Raw genomic sequence first — 18,481 nt, forward strand, 5'->3', positions numbered from 1 at the left:
TTTTATTTTACTTTAATTTGAAATAAAAATTTAGTTATTTTCTTGAAACCACACAAGGAAAGGATGAACTCATAGATCGAAGTGAAACATTATTCATTAAGAACAAAATGAAGAACCCAGTGACTTTGTCTCCAACTGTTGTTGTTTTTTGTTTGACAGTGTTACTCAAAAAATTGAATTTATTACTCAATGCTCAATAGTTTTTTTAAAAGTAAAATTACATTACTCATTACTCCCTGCCAACAGTAATTAGTTACACTACTAGTTATATTACTTTTTCCACAAAGTTGGTAATTGTGTCCGTTCTCCACAAAATTCAGACTTTACGATTAAAATCCAGTTTTGTTTTTTAAAATCAAAACCTGCGCCTACATTACCCACAGTGCAACCTAGACTAAGACAGTTCAGTCAGAGATCTGGATGTGTTATGCTAGTAGCGGCTAATGTATTCTGGAGCTTCTAGCCTCAAGTAGAGGTTAGGAGTGGGCTACTGAGGTCTGGTAAACTCCACACCGCCAGATTTTTCATTTTCAGCCTTCAGCCCCAACCCACATTGACTCAAGTGACATCACTTGAGGAAATGTATCAGCCTTTGAGCAGCTCCCTCTGAAGGCAAAAAAGGTGTTACTGAATGTAGTAGCACTCCCCAACACAATAAACAGTACCCACAAAAAATGTGGAACATCAGGTTCAGTCATGTAATTGTGCAGAAAACAACAATGTGTTGTCTCAGGTCAGTAATTCATTTTTTACTGCAGCAGCTCCTTTAAAATATGAACTACAGTCACATTCATCTTGGTCATCACTGTTCCTTGTGTGTCTGTGTTAATGATACATTGTTTGAATAAAGGGTGAAGCGCACGCAAATTTACAATACAAGTCTGTGCAGAAGTCACCCAACCAGTCAGAAGTGCCCAAGCCTCTGATTGTCACCACGCAGGAATGTTGTCTTTGAGAGGTGGCAGACGATTGGCTGATCCTCTGTGGGTGAAAACACACCTGCCTGAAAATCATCTGCACAGAGACGGGTGGAGCCACTGCAGAGTCAGTTAAATACTGCGTCTCAGCACCTGAGATCTACAAAGAGACCGTGTAGAGACCATCTCCAGTAGCACAGGTGAGGTTTTTTTGGATGTTTAAATATAAAGAACAAGAAATAATTAAACCATCTCAAATTGTTAATTTCTTTTTCTTTTTTCTTTTTCCCACTACAGCAACTTCATTTCTGGTTTGAACTTACCAGCCAAGCAAACATGTCCTTTTTCAAGAAATTATTCAAAAATGTGATCAAAGACGGAGACCCCAAGGATGACACTGTCACAGTGAGTATCAGATCACATGGGAACGACCAGTCACAAGGAGAATACACCTGTTGTTGGCTAACTGCAGTTTTATTAGAAATAATGTTACTTCAGTTATGTTTTGCAATTTAAATCAAAATTTTCTCAAGCTAAATGACCACTATTAATATATTTGGAAGTTAAGGAGAAGCTTTCCCTAGGTCTTAGGAGTATTTGGCTTTCATATGAATTTGATTGTTTTTTAGTGAAATGACTTACTGACAGCTGTCTGTAGGGCTCTCAAACCTCTGCTGTTGTCACTTCATCGCCCTGTCATCCATCTGCATAAGGGTGGAGAAAGGAGCGATCCAAATAATCATAGACCAATATTCAAATGTTTGTGTTAAGTTAAATTTGTAGTCACTGGTAAACTGTCATTTTAAGGAATCTCTAACCACAAACTGTTCTGAGCCCACGTCAGTCCGCGTTCAGATGCATAGCTCTGTTTCTGCCATTACTTTGGTGGTGTATGACATTTCCAATGCCTTGGATGGGAAAAATCATTGTGCTGCCATCTTCGTGGACCTCTCCAAGGCACTTGACACTGTTGATCACTCCTTGTTTTTACATATTTCAAGTTATGTTTTTTTAAGCATCCTTCTTCAAAACTGAAGATCAAGGCTAGGTTTGAGTTCCAGAGTTAGTAAAACATCTGTATTTCTGGCTGCTGTTGTAGGTGAAGGGTAAGCCAAAACCTAGGTATTATGGAACAGTCACCCCATACCCGAACTTCAATGCCAGCAGTGATGCTTCAGTTCTTCAGGCCGCCATTAAGAGCAAAGGTGCGTGTGTCCACTTATGTTATCTTACAAATTCTGTCCTGTTGGGTTGTTCTTAAATGTTTCAGCAGGTGATGTACAATGTAAAGTTGGAGAATTCTGAAGAACAATTTAAAACATGGTTAATGTTTACAGAAAAACTTAATTTAAAGCCGCAAGTCACGCTGCTCCTCTGGTTTTCTTTGATTTAATGTACTTGTAAACTAAAACAAAAGTTTTTTTAAGGACACAAATCTTACTTGAAGACTCCACCTTTCTGACCTACATGCTGCTCTCTTTAAAGAAAGTAATGTAAAGTACAGCTTGTCCCTCACAGGAGTGGACGAGGATGTGATCATTGCAGTGCTGGTGAAGAGGAGCAACGAGCAGAGGCAGAAGATCAAAGTAGTTTATGAAGCGTCCACTGGGAAGGTGAGTTCTTCATTTCTCATGAAGACAGAGTTGAGTACGGTCAGACAATAATAAATCAGCAACAAGCTGAACACAGGCCAAAACAGCCAAAAGTTAAACTGTTAATATTGCTAAAATATGAACTGTTCAGCAACCTCCCTCTGACCTCACTATGTAAACTGTTTTGAGCTGTTACAGATTTGCAACACAAATGTCGTGACAGCAACAAGTCCTTCCATCCAGATCCACTTTATAAGAATTAAAGCTGCTATTGCACTTCTTATTTCCTCAGATTAACCCACTGGGTGTACATTGTATAAGCTGTTTTATTTGAGAGTTGCTTTGTCTGTTTCAACATTGTTTTGCTTATGTCCACTTAAAAGACTATGTGACATTTGAAAGAGGAAATTAATCGCAGCCCTACTTAATTCAATACACAGAGAGGTTTTGTTCCTACAACCTTGCTTGGTCCGGTACGACTGGTGTTATGGTGGCTAGTTTGTAAACTTTGAATAACTATTGCTGTTCAAGTGACAGTTCTGAGGCAGGTGGCTGACTTCATCAATGTAATTTGCCATTATCCCGTAGTTACTACCTGTGGCCACTGTTTAGCAAAATGTCTATGTTCTCGCCTTAAAGGACCAGTATGTAGGATTTAGTGGTATTTAGTGATGAAGCAACCATTTGAATACAGCCCAGTCTTCCAAGCTCATGACCAGAAACTTGGAAAAAACGCAAAAGGCCCTGTGTGTTTGGTTTGTCCGTTCTGAGCTGTAGAAACATGGCGGACTCCGTAGAAGAGGACCCGTTCCCTCTGTAGATAAAAACATCTCATTCTAAGCTTATTCATACTCAACAATTCTTATTTTCAGGTGATTATACTAGAAAACATATCTATGAATATTCTATTCCATTTCTGCCAATAGATCCTCCTCAATGTTACACAGTGAACCTTTAAAGAGGCTATGTGTGGAATTTGAAACATTTCCAACTTTGACACACCCTGGTGGTAGTATCAAAAAAAGGCCCTGTGGCAGATGTGAGAATCAAATCTAATCTTATTCTGTGTTGCAGAGCCTGGATAAATCCCTGAAGGCGGCTCTCAGGTCAGATTTAGAGGACGTCTCTCTGGCTCTGCTCATGGCGCCCCCTCACTTTGATGCCCACCTGCTCAGGAAGGCCACAAAGGTAAATATCTATCTGTATTTCCTAATGTCACTCTCATGCTGGCGGGGAGTCCCTCTCTGATTTGGCCTGTCCAAGGTCCAATATTTTCTTCATCTACAGGTTTGAGTGTTTTTACATTCAGAGATTTTTCCTGCTTGCCTTCTTTTCTACATCAGTGGAGAATGAGACCAAGTAAAAATGAGAGGAACCCCTGCTCACTGTCAGCACATCATTTAATAAAGAAAGTGAATTTTGAGCTGACCGTGTGCAGGGGGTTTTCAGCAGCAGTTACACACACTTACACCTGGAAGCTGCTTTTTTATTCCAGTCTCAGTTTGATCTGCTGGCTGCTGAGCAGCTGCCCTGTAGCAATGTAGTGGTTAAGTGCCTTGCTCAAGGGCTCCTTAAAGGGGAATGATGACATAGAGGCTAACAGTACTTTCCTGCCCAGATTTATTCTGCCAATCTGGGGATGGAACCAGCCTCCTGGTCACGAGTCTGCTTTTGCCTAGTTCTGATAAATCACTGCATTAACTAAATGATCAGAATGAATAATGACAAGTACAATGAATACAGTTAAAAGCATATTTTTCTGTAGATATTAGTTGTATACCTAATATTTTGAATGCTTGTATAGCATTTAGTTTGTAATTATGTTTAAAGAGTACCTTTTTAAATGATTTCGTCACACTTAGCATTTGCTCTATTCCCACAGCGTCTGGGCACAGATGAAGATGTCCTGGTGGAGGTTTTGGCAACAAGGTCAAACCAAGAGATTCAAGAACTGAAGAGGGTCTTTAAAGAAGGTTAGGCCAAATTCAGTGTAGTCACTCTGTTACTTGGTTGGCGCACTCGCAGAGCTCTGAGTTTCTGAAAAGTTTTCATATTTAATGCAACATCTGAAGTATTTACACTCTTTAGTGTCGCCAGTGCACACAGCAGTAGAACAATACTGAATTCCTAGACAGCGCAGCACTGTAATCACCCAGTCATGACGACAGTAAACAACAGCTATAACCACCGCAGGCATGCTGGGTTCCATTAAATTCATGCAAAGTCTGTTATCCTGCTGAAATGCTCTTCATTCCTTAGTGTACAAAACAGACCTGGAGGACGTTATTAAGGATGAAACCAGCGGTGACTTCACCACAGCCCTTCTGGCCATGTTGAAAGCTAACAGAGCTGAGAACACTGAAGTCGACACGGATCTGGCCCGAAGAGACGCACAGGTAAAATGAGGAAAATCAAGTTTTAAGGGATAATATTTTGCCAACAAATCCCATGAAAAAAAAACGTAACCAAAACACATATCTTCATTGGTTCCTTGTAAAGACAAGTGCATAGTTTGATTTTAACAAAAGGCCTGGTAATTTCTTAGAACAGCTGGGCATTGTAGTTTTTGTCAAACATCGCTCCAACAGGAGTAAATAGTACATTTGTTTGGGACTATTTTAATTTGTGGATTAACACACATTTGGTGCTCTAGTGAGTATTTACAGCAGCAGGACGGTGTGTGTGTGGGATTGAGTAAAAATAAACTATAGTGTGTGTGTTCATGGTAATGAAAGAACATGTGACTCACTGATAACAATGGAGCTCTATGGCACAGAGGAGGAATTGGCTACACAGTGGGAATTGTTGACAATAAGAATATATAGAATATCACCAGACTTCTCCTTTAATGCAAACGTCTTGAAGAGAACAATAATAACTGTTAATGTTACTGCATTGTTCCTGTAGACTCTGTTTGAGGCGGGTGAGAATACCGATGGAGTCAATGTTGATGCCTTCATCAACATCCTGACCACGCGGAGCGGCCCGCAGCTCTCTAAGAGTGAGTGCTTGAAATGTGTGAATGCTTCAGCTCATAAGTTTGACTCATCAGAGGCTGAAACAGCCAAACGCCCGACAAAAACACACACCTGGAAAAACAAGTGGAACCACACTCTTCCAGACTGACAGGTGGAACACACCCAGCAGTGTAGGAACAACACAGAACAAAGTCAGACAGATTTCTGTGTCTTCATCATCCATGGAGACCATGGTTTGCTCTTATCAAACAAAATGAAAAACAGTTGTGCCCTAGATGAGGTAATAGATTCTTTCAGTCTTCAGATGTATGTATCAAGTGAAGGTTTATTTCACACACACTGTCAACGTGGCGATGCTCCATTTACAGGAACATTTCTTTGTGCTACATACTTCATGACAAGTTGTAAAAAGCAAAAATAACTTCTATGAATGAAATGTCTAAAAGGAAGCTCGAGCTGGTGTTGCAGCTTTTCTAACAGCAATGTTTCTTTTGTAGTTCAGCTCAATGTTATTTTAGTCAATTTCGTTGGCCTGAATCTAATTTTCTTGCTCATATGTTACTCAGCTCAGATTTTTTTCATTACAGTGTACAAATCACATGCTGTTCTTTTCAGTTCTGATTTGGGCCACTTTCATATGTGGTCCAGATCAGACACAGGTTGGGTTTCTTTTTTTTTTTTTGCAACGTGACCTCAATGTGAACTGTGATCAGAATTCATGTTACTTTTAAGTCACTATAGGTCTAAATTTTATGCGGGTCACTTCAGTACCGTGATAATACTGGAATCTGATATGGGCCACATTTAACAAATAATGTGAACAGCCAAACAAAGAAAATCGGATCTGAGCAATAAATCAGAGTTGAGTGCTAAGGGTTGCAGTGTGTATGGATTTATGGAAGTTCATATCATATTTCAAACCAACTAAATACTGTTATTTTAACTTCCAGGAATGTTTGGGGTGTATGCAATGATCCCATACCTTGACTTTTTAGAGAGTCCTCAGCTTTGTGTCTGACAGGGAGCCCATTTACCCATAAATACCTGTTTGTCTGTTTACCTGCTAGCATTCCAGCAATACGCGTGCATCAGTGACATCACATTACCTAAAGCCCTGGACATGGAGCTGAAGGGAGACATTGAAGACTGTCTCACTGACATTGGTAAGGAGGATTTTATTATTTGCAGTACATGCAGAACTCATTTAAAAGGGCCTGAAAAACATTTTTCAGTCAGTCTCTTATTGTGGGAAATGTTCTCCTTCATAAACACGTTGAAACCTTTTCTGTCAAAATTAAAAGCGTTGTTAGTTTTTTCAAATGAGAGATTTATGTATGTATTTCTGTATCTGTCTGATCTGTGTTTTCCTCTGTGCTTTTTTTTTCCTCACTTGTTTGAAGTGAAATGGCTCAGTTGGAAAAGGGTGATATCATGCATCTCTGTGCACCAGTCAGGTTTTAGCAATATATGAGATACAGATGGGTGACAATTTAAATACCAATACAAACCTCCTAGTCCCTGAAACCATCACCATTCTCCAAAGATATTCATCAGATTCACATCATTTTCATTCTCAAAACCATTCAATTACCCCAAGTGTCCTGTATGGAAGCATCTGTTTCTCCACTCATTCATTTATCCTTTCATTTGTCACCTGTCTGTGTATAAATATAGTTATAGAATGTTGCTGGGCCACTGTCAATCAAATGTGATCAAACCACATCCACACAGTCCCGATGAAGCACATCAGTTGAGCTTTTTAGTGTTAATCTCTTAACAAATAATAGCTATGAATGTTTTTTTCCAAACTTACAAACCAAATACAGGAATACTTTATTTTCATGGGCTTTAACGCATTCATTTTTATCACTGATAAGCACTGAATGGTACCGTGTTGCTCCACAACAACACTACAGGCTGCTGTTCATCGTTCATATGTCGGACAGAACGAGTAAACGAATTATGAGCCAAAAAGGAATTCTGTCCAGTGGGTGGAGCAAGATAAAAGGTCATGGGAATTATTTTCAGATGTATGGACTGACAGACATTTTCATGCTAAAGAACCACTGCTAACTGTTTAACAAATGGCTTGAACTCAAACATAAATTAACTGTTTTGTTGTTAAGTCATTCAACATGTGGTATCCAGGCGCTGGAAGGAGGACATCCATAAATAACCAGAATAAACAAAGGGAGTGCAAAAAACCTCAAATGCACAAATAAAAAAATAATTCCAGCTCAACAAGCTCAACAAGCTCAAGTGAAGAGACGTGTATGAACCAACAGATATGAACAAGGCCATCTTCTGAACTACTTTAGCCTGAATGCAAAACTTCACAAGATGAACTATAACTGCTGACAGGGAAACAGAGAATTACTGTGAGCTGTCAGACACAGCAGCTGGACGGTGCATATTTTCAGTGATAATGTTTTTGTGTCTTTTTGACATTTAGTGAAATGTTCCTGGAACGCACCGGCTTTCTTCGCTGAGAAGCTCCATTTGGCAATGAAGGTGTGTATGAATCTCTCTCTTACCACTGTGTGTCAGTGTGTGTGTGTGTTTGGCTTTTCCACAGATATTCTTGCTGAGGGAGGTTTTCATTTCAGTTTTGCTGATGTGACTGGACCAATACATCATCTTGACCTACAACAACTGTTTTTATTGCTCATAATGGATAATAATAATAGAAATTTGCACAGATTTGCATTAATATACAGTAACTTAAACGATAGAGACATAGTTCAAGTTTTAGAATAATTGCATTATTTTTCCTACTTAGAGTGACATGGTCAAGGATTTCTTAATTATTGTATTTATGTCTTTTTTTCCAATGCCTGCTTAAATAGTGCAGATCTATAAGCTGCACTCACATGCAAATATGTCAAAACTGACAGTAGTAATGACAGGCTAGTTTGTAAACAAATCCCTGATGTGTAGCTGTGGTCACCATAAATATTGTCAGTGTTTGGAAAACACTGCATAACTGTAGGGATTGGTTATGCAACCAACACAGATGTAGACTGTAGTGATGGAACATAGTTTTCATACAAATATTGAATGAGAGCCCTTAACTAAACACTGTGTCACTGTGATTGAGGAGATGTGCAGGCTGATGCTCTCTACCTGTTCAGTGATCGAGCCTCTGCTCCGTTCTCACAGGGCCACGGCACATGCGAGGACACACTGATCAGGGTGCTGGTGAGCCGCTCTGAGATCGACCTGAAGAAGATCTTGGAGCAATACAGGGCCATGTATGATGTCAGCCTACAGGAGGACATAATGGTAAAATGACATACCGATGAAGTGTTTGAGTTTTCACTTCCACTTGATTTTCTCTCATTCAGTACTAAAACAAATGACAATATTGTATCAGAGTATTTCAGCTGACCACGTCTTTGTCTCTGTTTCACAGAAAGACACTAAGGGACATTATCGGGACATCCTGCTTGGACTGTGTGGACCTCACTGAAATTCTGTTGTAACAACTTAACTGGAAGTTGAGGATGCCACTGAAATCTCACATTTCTTTAATTATTACGACTAACGTGACCAGTCTGTCTTTATTGACTTGATGTTATCCCCCAGACAATCAGATAAGCATACTGTATCATACCCTCTTTCTGACAAAAACCCACTGCTAGTGGTAATAACAGCTTGTGTATGTTGTCAATAACAATCATTTTTCTTTTGGGAGTAAATTGTAATCAAAAGTTTAATAACATAACATATATGAGAAACTAATCTAAAAGATGTGAAAGACACAAAAAGGGGGGTGGAGTATGATATTTTTCTTTAAAGTTTTAAAATGCTTATCAATGTTATATTAATTGATAAAATGTTAGTGTGGTCCTGTTACTCTGGTTTTCCTTATTCAAATCTTTATGTCCATTTCCACATAACATCAGAGGGATGAGGTCGACTCATCGATTGCAAATACTGGGGCAGAAAAATATTTTAAAAAACATATACAGCTTCTTTCTGTTGTTTGGTGTTGTTTGGGCTATGCCCACTTGTATGTTGAGCAATTTTCTCTACATACTTATTGATTTATTATAACAAATGAAAAATAAGTGAAGGAGAAGGAAGGTGGAGCAGGACACCAGGAAATTAATTTAATTGGAAATAAATGCAACAACATATCCCATGAGTCTCTGACAATGAACCAGTCCCCCCCCCAATAAAAATACCCTAAATTATTCAAAATTGAACAAATGTATTTTCAGACTTCACATTCTTCACATTTTAGATTCACATCTAAAAAGAAATGATTGAAATGGTTGAACAAATAATGTTTGACAAATATATTTCTGACTCCACATTCCATCTCTGGTCTCCTCCACTACAATGCAAATGAATGGGTAGTTTCTTACACAGACGCTGATGACATCAGCAGGCTTTAAAACAAACGACCCCCTCAACAGGGCTTCATATTTTGATATTCATCCATATCAATGAATCATGCATAAAGTAGTCCCCTACACTGGGAGAAAAGGAAGATGGAGAGAAGAATTGGGGCTCTGGGAGGGTTGGAGGGAGGCGAAAGATAAGAACATGAGTAGACATTACATGCCCGAGACCCTTAGAATGATGATTTACTAATATAACAGTTAAGTAAGCAGTGATACCCCCTGTTGGCTGTTAAGGACAAATAAACAAGAAAGGTAAGCACAATAAATGATTCCCTGTGCAGTGCTTTTTGAATGATATGGCGAGCCTCTATGAAGTTGTGATTTATGGTGGCATGTTATGAGTTGCATACCGTCCAAAAAAAAAAAAATCACTTTTGTGTCCCCCCCCAATCCTGACATCGGATCTGCACCCCTGCTTTCTACGTTTAGTCATGATTATGAAATATCAAGTCTAAATGTTGACTTTGAGAGTCAAATTATGACATTTTTATTTAAGACAAACTTATGAGATTCTAAATGAGATAGCAAGTCAATATTTTGACATTTTGAAGAAATCTTAAGTAGCCTATTAGTGTCTCATGTCTGGTGAAAATGTGCTTCCATAAAATAACATTACCCTTTCGCCTCAGATAACAATATGGACTGAAACCCCAACAAAAAACAGTTAAAATGAATTCAGCAATTTAAATGACAAAGTAAAACCTCAGCACATGACTAACTTCCACCATCCAACATCGTCTTCGTCATCATCCGCCAAGTCTGGCTCTGGTGCAAACTGCGCAGGCGCAACGCTGACGAACACACGCACGTGACGTGGACTGTTTACCGTGTCCGGAAGTGCGGTGGCTTTTTAGCCAGCTCGGATGTTTTATCGTTTCATTACGGACTCCAGCTGTTGTTACTGTGGTCAACTCAACCGACAATTGTTGAATGTATTTCGCTCAGTCAGCGACCACGTGTGTTTGTTTGACGTACCCCGTCCACAGAGGAGAAACTTTGGATAAAACCTGAACTGCCATGCCAGAAGGCTAACTAGCTAACAGGCTAATCTGACTGTAGGTTTATTCCTGTGGAGAGTTTCTTTCAACACATTTAGTCTGAACGGAATCATGAATGTGAGTCAGAAGGAGCCTGGTCATATTCTTCACCTGTAAACGGGCTGTGGTTGGAGTTCACTGCTCAGCTAACAGTGATGTTAAAGACGCTGGGGACATAAATACAGCAGCTGGAGTTTGGGTGCGTGAAGATGGAAGAGAAATACAGCAGCAACGTCCTCTCGGGGGGGAAACTGGGCATGGTCGAAGTGCCCAACTCTAGGTATGTGTCTGTTTTTAAACCTACACTAAACCCATTTAGACAGATGACTGTAGTTTAAGGCTATATGTCACATTGAGGCTAGTTATTTTAAGCCCACATCACCAACTGAAACTAAATTATAGCTTCATGTATCTCAGTGTTCAGTATACTGAATATTGATCATCTGTTTAGTCTGTAAATGTCAGAAATACTGAATAACACCCATCACAATCACCCAGTGTCTGAGCTCTGAGGAAATAAGCCAATCCTCACATTTGAGAAGCTGGAACAAGTTTGCACTTTTTACTTGATAAATAACTTTAACGATCAAGGTTCAAGGTTGTTTATCGCCATTTCCACATACAGAGTACACAGGAACTAAATGATGTGCTATAATTGACACACAAGATACAAGATTCATACCCACTACAAACATTAAAGGCTTTAGTGATTGTATGTCAGTAGATCAATGGATTATCCAAATTATTCACCATCACCCACCGACTGTACTAATACATTTTCTTTGTCCTTGTGCTCCCTCTTCTTCAGACTAACTAGATACATAGTTTTACTGGTTGTCACGAAGGTCCTCAAGGCTCTCGGGATCTTTGAATCTTACGACATCCTAAAAGTTGTTCACATCGTCCACTTTATCTTCATATTAAAATTAGGGTAAGTACTCCATATGCTTGTTACTTGATTGAACTATGTGCTTGGTGTTGTGTATTGTTACTACTTTATATTGTTGGTTTTATGGATGTGACAACATGCTGACTGTGATCCTTCTCCTTTCTCAGGAGTGCTGTTATTCTGCTTTTCTTTCAAAAGCCTTTCTCCTCTGGAAAAGTCATCTCAAAAAGACAGGTTTGTTGGAAATTCCTCCTCTTTAACGTGTGTATGATCCAGCTCAGCCCAGTTTTTCTCTGTGGTTGTGTGTGTTTGTGTCTACCTGTTGTGATGATTAATCTGGTTTTTATTTAAATCTGTTTTCTTTGCAGTGGATAAAGTTACTAAAGCATGCTGTTTTCAGCTGTGTCATCTCCCTCCTGGGCTTCTTCGGTCTAACTCTCTGTGGGCCTCTGAGGTAAAATGTCACCATAAATGTGTGTTAGAGTGTGTTTTTCATAGCAGTTAAATGCAACAGTACTCATTACATATGTGTGAGTGAGCATATTTGTGTGGTTTTAACTGTGTGAGTGTGTTCATGCAGACTCTGAGTTAAAGGTGTGATGAGAATCTGGCTCGTGTCTTTTACAGGACGTTGTTGCTTTTTGAGCACAGTGACGTGGTGGTCATTGCTCTCCTCGGTGTCCTGTTCACAAGCTCCGGAGGCGGGCCGTCCAAGGTAGGAGGACACAAATGATTTTAAAATCAGAAACTTGTATTTATGAAAAGAAATGTCCCATATATTTTAAACTATGTTATTCATTGATGTATTATAGTGTCAGATCTTACACGCAGCAACCGCTTTATGCAGATGACCACTTCAGTGCTTTCTAAAGGATCATTGCAGTTTCCTACAACATGTCTTATTTTTATTGTTTTAGCCATCTTTCCTATCAGTAATACTAACATTGTACTCAGATCTCAGCAACTACTTTGGTGAGTACAACATGATCATAGCTAATAGAAATGGTGGCAAAAATGTTAAATAAGACTGAAGTTGTAATTAACCAGAATTCATATTTTCAGAGAGCATTTTGGGACTGACATAAGCTTAAACACTGCTTGAACTGAAACAACTGTGTTGGACTGTGTGTACTGCCTCAGATTAATATATTCCTGTGGCAGAAGCCTGTAATAAGCATTGCGTTGTCTTTTGTTTGTCCGTGACTGTCCACAGACCAGAGGCGCCGCTTTATTCATCATCGCTGTGATCTGCCTCCTCCTCTTTGACAACGACGATCTCATGGCAAAGATGGCGGAGCACCGTATCCTTTTCATCTTTTGAAGGGCAGCAGTTGCATCAGTTTTCACTGCTATTGACGCAGTCTGTTTGTGCATTATCACATTTATCTGTTTGTATTGTGTTTGCCTTGACTCATCTGCTAACCAGCTGAAGGACATCATGACAGCGCGCTCACTCATTTCCTCTACACTGCCATTGCATTTTTAGGGGTTGCAGATCACAAAGTAAGCTAAGCCTGTGTCACACATTCAATTGTAGGTTAAGTGCTGCCTACAGAAGCATAGTTAAGTATTGGTTTTGCTTCCTGACTTAATGTCCTCCCTCTGTCTTTCCGTCAGGGTGGTGTTGTGCTGCTGGTGGCCTCCTTGTGCCTGAAGGTGGGCTTCCACACTGCCTCCAGGAAACTGTCAGTGGAAATTGGTGGTGCAAAACGCCTCTATGCCCTTGACAACCTGGTTTCTGCCATGGTGCTGCTGCCCTGGGTCATTGTGCTCTCAGCAACCACAGAAGTAAGTGCACTGACAAAATGAGACAAAATGAGAGATCTCCGGATGCCTGTAGCCCATTTTGTTCTTTTGGTGGACATAGTGAACTGTTTTTATTTCTTAGAGAATATAAATTAGCCAGGGAGAACTTACTTACTTTTACCCACCAAATAGCCAAACTAGAGGTTCTGTTTCAAGTTATGAAATATAAGTCACAGGAATTGTTGTCTTTTCTCATCGTATTTTTAGGAAGGCCTAAGACATCTATGTGATTAGACCATTTATTTAAACTCTCTTTTTTCACTCCCTCTCAACACCAGAGTAAAGTAGAATCGTGGTCGTCCCTCATCCTGCCGTTCGGGATGATCATTTTCTCCGTAATGATCCTGGAGTTTTACGTCGAGGCCGTTTGCAGCGCAAAGATGGAGACGCCGAGATGCGCCCGCTACGGCACCATCGCCCTCTTCCTCAGCGCCCTGCTGCTGGCCAACTTCTGGACTCACCCACTGACCGACCAGCTGCGCTCCATGAGCAAACCGCCCCAGCAGGTCAGCACGGAGCATGTGCTCTCTGGAGGAGTGCTAGTCAGCGCCGTATTCTTCATCATGTGTAAGTAGCAGCTGTGGGAGTCAGCAGCAATGTTTTTTCTAAAGATAGAACTGAGCTGAAATTATAATCATAGTGCAGCCATTGATCATTTAAAGCTTACCTCAGATAATCCCTCTTCTTGGGATCAAAGTACTGTGCAGGTAATTTCCTATTTTGGTGCACGCAGGTGTTGCCCAGCACCAACAAAGCATTTATGGATGTTTATTTTATGTTTATGTATCTCTTTATTTCAACATTCTCTCTGAAAAACAAGTTTCTGGTGTTTATTAAGTCAAATGTCTGTCTACTTTTGCAGTATTTTAAATGTAACAGTGAAAATAAAGCTGTCATTAAGAGCTGACGATATGCAAAAGGCTCATGGGATATGAAGCTGCACACTCTAAATGTTGTGTCACCTCACTTTCTCTCCTCCCCCATCTCTCTCTCTCTGCAGCCTCCAGTATTCTCTCGTCTCCGTCAAAGAAAGGTCAGAAGGGTACCTTGGTGGGTTACTCGCCCGAAGGGACCCCTCTGTACAACTTCATGGGTGACGCCCTGCAGCACACATCGCAGTCCCTCCCGCGGTTCATCAAAGAGTCTCTGAAACAGATCCTGGAGGAGTACGACTCCAGACAGATCTTCTACTTCCTGTGTCTCAACCTGGTATGTACAATGTCTGGGAGAGAAAGCTCACCACTGAGGGAGGGGTAGGGGGTGAAAGATTGGCAGTGCTACAAAAATAATTGTTTTGCCATGGCAATTTATGGATTAAAATTTTTGCTTAAGCTTTGTAAATAGAGGTACAATAGCACAAACAGGAACAAGATTTCAGTATAATAAAGCCTTTTGGGAGTGTGTGGAGGCGGCTTTGAGACATATGGGCATATTTATAACTCAGACGTTTTCAGACTTGAGAGCGGTGTGTAGAGTTGGCTTTGACTTCAGATGCTTGTTCTTGTGAGTTGATGTAATGTTTGTTGCTCTGCATGTTTCAGGCCTTCACCTTTGTGGAGCTGTTTTATGGTGTTTGGACCAACAGCCTGGGACTGATCTCCGACGGCTTCCACATGCTGTTCGACTGCTCAGCTTTAGTCCTCGGCTTGTTTGCTGCCCTCATGACCCGCTGGAAAGCTACCAGGATCTTCTCCTACGGGTAAAGTCCAGAACATATGACAATACTTTTGTGTAGGCGATATAGGAAAAATGTAAGGTATTAAAAATTCAGCTGGGTGTTTATATACTGGCTCTTGTTTTTTGCAGTTATGGTCGTGTTGAAATACTTTCTGGATTCATCAACGGCCTGTTCCTGATGGTCATCGCTTTCTTTGTCTTTATGGAGTCAGTCACCCGTGTGTTGGATCCTCCTAATATAAACACAGACATGCTGACTGTGAGTAAACTGCATCTACCGCCTGATGTAAAGGCATGTGACTGAAACTAGTTGATGTACTTTAATAACATTTATCTAGTATTATTTTCAATGTAAAAGCTTTGCATTGAGAAATAAGTGGTCTGCATCATCTGTCATCAGTTTGACACGTCAGAATAATATTCAAATTCCATATTTACTTAAAAATGTTGCCCTAACATACAGATTTTGTTGAAAGTAGTCATTTGTTTCTTAAACCTGGCAAAACACTGGCAATGCAAACATTATATAGCTGCTATTTTGTGACTCAGCAAAGCAAGGTATCAGAAAAAGTATAGTGTTTGTGTTCGATGATATCCAGCCCTAGTCCATCTGTTTACAGTCGACATGTTAAAAGATTGGAAGCTCGGAATCTGACAGTTGTCTCCTGCAGCCGGTGTCTGTCGGAGGTTTACTGGTCAACCTGGTGGGTATCTGCGCGTTCAGTCACGCTCACTCCCACGGGGGCAAAAGCTGCTCTTCACATGACCACGGCCACTCCCACAGCGAGCACAGCCACGGAGGGCACGGTCACTCTCACGGGGGGCACGGTCACTCTCACGGAGGGCACGGGCACGGGCATGGAGGACACGGGCACGGCGGACATGGGCACTCTCATGGCTCCGGGGGCGGAGGCATGAACGCTAACATGAGAGGTTTGTGTTTCCGTTCACGCTCTGAAATAGAGCTTTGTAAAATGAAAGCTGTAGCAGATTTAAAGCCTCGTGTTTGTTTTTCTCCCAGGTGTTTTCCTCCACGTCCTCGCTGACACGTTGGGCAGCGTCGGCGTGATCATCTCCACCATCCTCATCCGGCAGTTTGGCTGGTTGATCGCTGACCCTATTTGCTCGCTTTTCATCGCCACGCTTATTTTTCTCAGCGTCATCCCTCTGCTGAAGGACGCCTGCGAGGTTCTTCTTCTACGAAGTCCCCCAGAAAACGAGAAGGACCTAAACAGCGCACTGGAAAAGGTGAGGAGTCACACAGGAGGACAATGTTACTGCAGATGGGGATTTTTGTCCATCAAAGTAACTGTGTTTATAACCAGGGAGGATGCAGATGTTTGACGTTTGTTTCTCTCTCTAATTTTGTGAGGTGAGCTGAGAGGATACATGGCAGTTTTTCCTACTGTTGTGTGAATCAGTGTACATTTTGTTAAGTTTAGTTCTTGTCTACTGATTTGAAATCAGTACTATGTGATGGTTTTTACCTCCACTAAGAAGAAATGTTTGTTTGGTGCTGTATATCTCAAAAACATGTCAGATTAATGAAATTTGGTGCAAAGTCAGGCTGCAGGATTAAGGAGCACGTTTTTAGTTTTTGGTGCAGACCTTGGAACGTCACTATTTTCTATTCTATTGAGGTAGTTCAGTATATAAAATGATTATTTTTCTTTATTGCACTTTTTTTTTTTTTAAATTTCCCGTTTTCTTGAAACAAATGACACTTCCCATCAAGACAAGGTAACTCCTTCAATAACTTCTTGGTCATTGCCGTGGCAACAGTAAACCTTATTATCGCCCCATCATCAGAAAGTTAAAGAATTGTTTTCCTGATGTTAATTCTCCTGAGTGTGATTTCAGATCGAGAAGATTGAAGGAGTTTTGTCGTACAGAGACCCTCATTTCTGGAGGCATTCTGCCAACATGATCGCAGGGACCATCCACCTCCAGATCATGTCAGATGTGGTGGAGCAGAGGATCGTACAGCAGGTAGAATAAGAGGCATACTTGATCCATGATCTGTGCTGTACATATTAATGGTCTCTAGAATTGGCATGTCATTTTGAGTGGCTGGTCAGTGACTGTTATTCCCCTGATTCCTAGGTGACAGCCATTTTGAAAGACGCCGGTGTGAACAACCTGTCGGTCCAGGTGGAGAAGGAGGCGTACTTCCAGCACATGTCTGGACTCAGCACCGGGTTTCAGGAAGTTCTGGCAATGACCCAGCAGATGGAGACTATAAAATACCTGAAAGACGGGACATGTATCATGTAACGAACATCTGTGGGACCAAATGAAACTTTACAGACTCAATCTCTTTTTCATTGAAATGTACAGTATATGTATGTATGTATGTGGTTCTAATAAATCTGAATATATTGGTTTTATCTCTGTGTCAGCTGCATTTTGTTTGGGTGCAGAATAAACACTCTAGACTTTTCCCGCTCTAACCATTCAGAATTTAACTGACTTTTTTATTTGCATTTGTCATTCAGTTTAATCATACTCCCCACATGTGAGTAGGGGCTGAGGAAACCTTTGTTTCTCATACTTTTCATTTAATGTTTGACTTTTTTTCCTTTAAATCATTTATTGTGTTAAAATGTCCACATTGGTGTTATTCCAGTATTCTACCTTCCCTTCTAGGACCCTATCATCATCTGCTCTTAGTATTTCTTTAATTTCTAAGTTGTGTTGCCCTCGACACCAGTCTGTAACACACAGTGAGTAGTGTTGTTCAAAAGATAACAAGGATTGGCAAAGCTATCCTATATTTGAGCTAAAGTGTCTCTATTACATTGTTTATCCACCAGAGAGCACTGACATGTTTATTTTACAACTGAAAAATGTCCCATAGAGTCAATATTTCACAATTGTCACAAAAACACAAAAAGAGTTTTAGTTTTTTCTTTTTACAAAAAACTTTTTGTTTAATATTTCATCAATGCTTGACTGCTTGTGTAATGGTTGAGAAGGAATCTTTTTTTCCTTTTCAGGCACAGCCAAAACACATGGGGATTGTAGTTACATCTTCCCTCTGTAGGCTTTAAAACACCTGCATACAATAACTGCAGCTTAGTGGTGAGTTTTCATTGTTATTATAATGTTCTCTTTCACTGTTATGAGTTATGATACAAAAATGATGACATCCTTCCTGCTAAGATCATGCTAAGCTA

The 18,481-nt window shown here is 40.4% G+C and overlaps 2 protein-coding genes across 2 annotated transcripts; both read left to right on the forward strand.

The window, feature by feature from the left end:
- Positions 1-976: 976 nt before the first annotated feature.
- On the forward strand, positions 977-9,342 carry LOC127370750 (annexin A1). The gene is made up of 12 exons (XM_051413101.1): positions 977-1,117; positions 1,215-1,322; positions 2,017-2,122; positions 2,436-2,530; positions 3,584-3,697; positions 4,392-4,482; positions 4,769-4,905; positions 5,417-5,510; positions 6,555-6,650; positions 7,940-7,998; positions 8,647-8,769; positions 8,900-9,342. Exons 2-12 carry the CDS (start codon positions 1,254-1,256, stop codon positions 8,954-8,956), a joined length of 1,041 nt encoding a protein of 346 aa, XP_051269061.1. The 5' UTR covers positions 977-1,117; positions 1,215-1,253; the 3' UTR covers positions 8,957-9,342.
- Positions 9,343-10,694: 1,352 nt separating this feature from the next.
- slc30a5 (solute carrier family 30 member 5) lies at positions 10,695-17,692 on the forward strand. Its single transcript, XM_051412647.1, has 16 exons — positions 10,695-11,213; positions 11,742-11,864; positions 11,990-12,056; positions 12,191-12,276; positions 12,450-12,537; positions 13,036-13,123; positions 13,249-13,325; positions 13,440-13,610; positions 13,907-14,195; positions 14,629-14,837; positions 15,170-15,327; positions 15,435-15,564; positions 15,977-16,238; positions 16,327-16,553; positions 17,166-17,294; positions 17,409-17,692. The coding sequence occupies exons 1-16, from the start codon at positions 11,143-11,145 to the stop codon at positions 17,577-17,579; spliced, it is 2,346 nt and encodes a 781-aa protein (XP_051268607.1). The 5' UTR covers positions 10,695-11,142; the 3' UTR covers positions 17,580-17,692.
- Positions 17,693-18,481: the final 789 nt, after the last annotated feature.

This window comes from Dicentrarchus labrax, unplaced genomic scaffold, assembly GCF_905237075.1.
Source record: "Dicentrarchus labrax unplaced genomic scaffold, dlabrax2021, whole genome shotgun sequence".
Lineage (NCBI taxonomy): Eukaryota > Metazoa > Chordata > Actinopteri > Moronidae > Dicentrarchus > Dicentrarchus labrax.

Coding starts and splice junctions, on each gene's coding strand:
- slc30a5 (XM_051412647.1), top strand. CDS start 11,143: ATGGAAGAGAAATACAGCAGCAACGTCCTCTCGGGGGGGAAACTGGGC. Junction 11,214..11,741: donor GTCGAAGTGCCCAACTCTAG/GTATGTGTCTGT, acceptor CCTCTTCTTCAG/ACTAACTAGATACATAGTTT. Junction 15,565..15,976: donor TAAACACAGACATGCTGACT/GTGAGTAAACTG, acceptor TGTCTCCTGCAG/CCGGTGTCTGTCGGAGGTTT.
- LOC127370750 (XM_051413101.1), top strand. CDS start 1,254: ATGTCCTTTTTCAAGAAATTATTCAAAAATGTGATCAAAGACGGAGAC. Junction 6,651..7,939: donor AGACTGTCTCACTGACATTG/GTAAGGAGGATT, acceptor TTTGACATTTAG/TGAAATGTTCCTGGAACGCA. Junction 8,770..8,899: donor GCCTACAGGAGGACATAATG/GTAAAATGACAT, acceptor TCTGTTTCACAG/AAAGACACTAAGGGACATTA.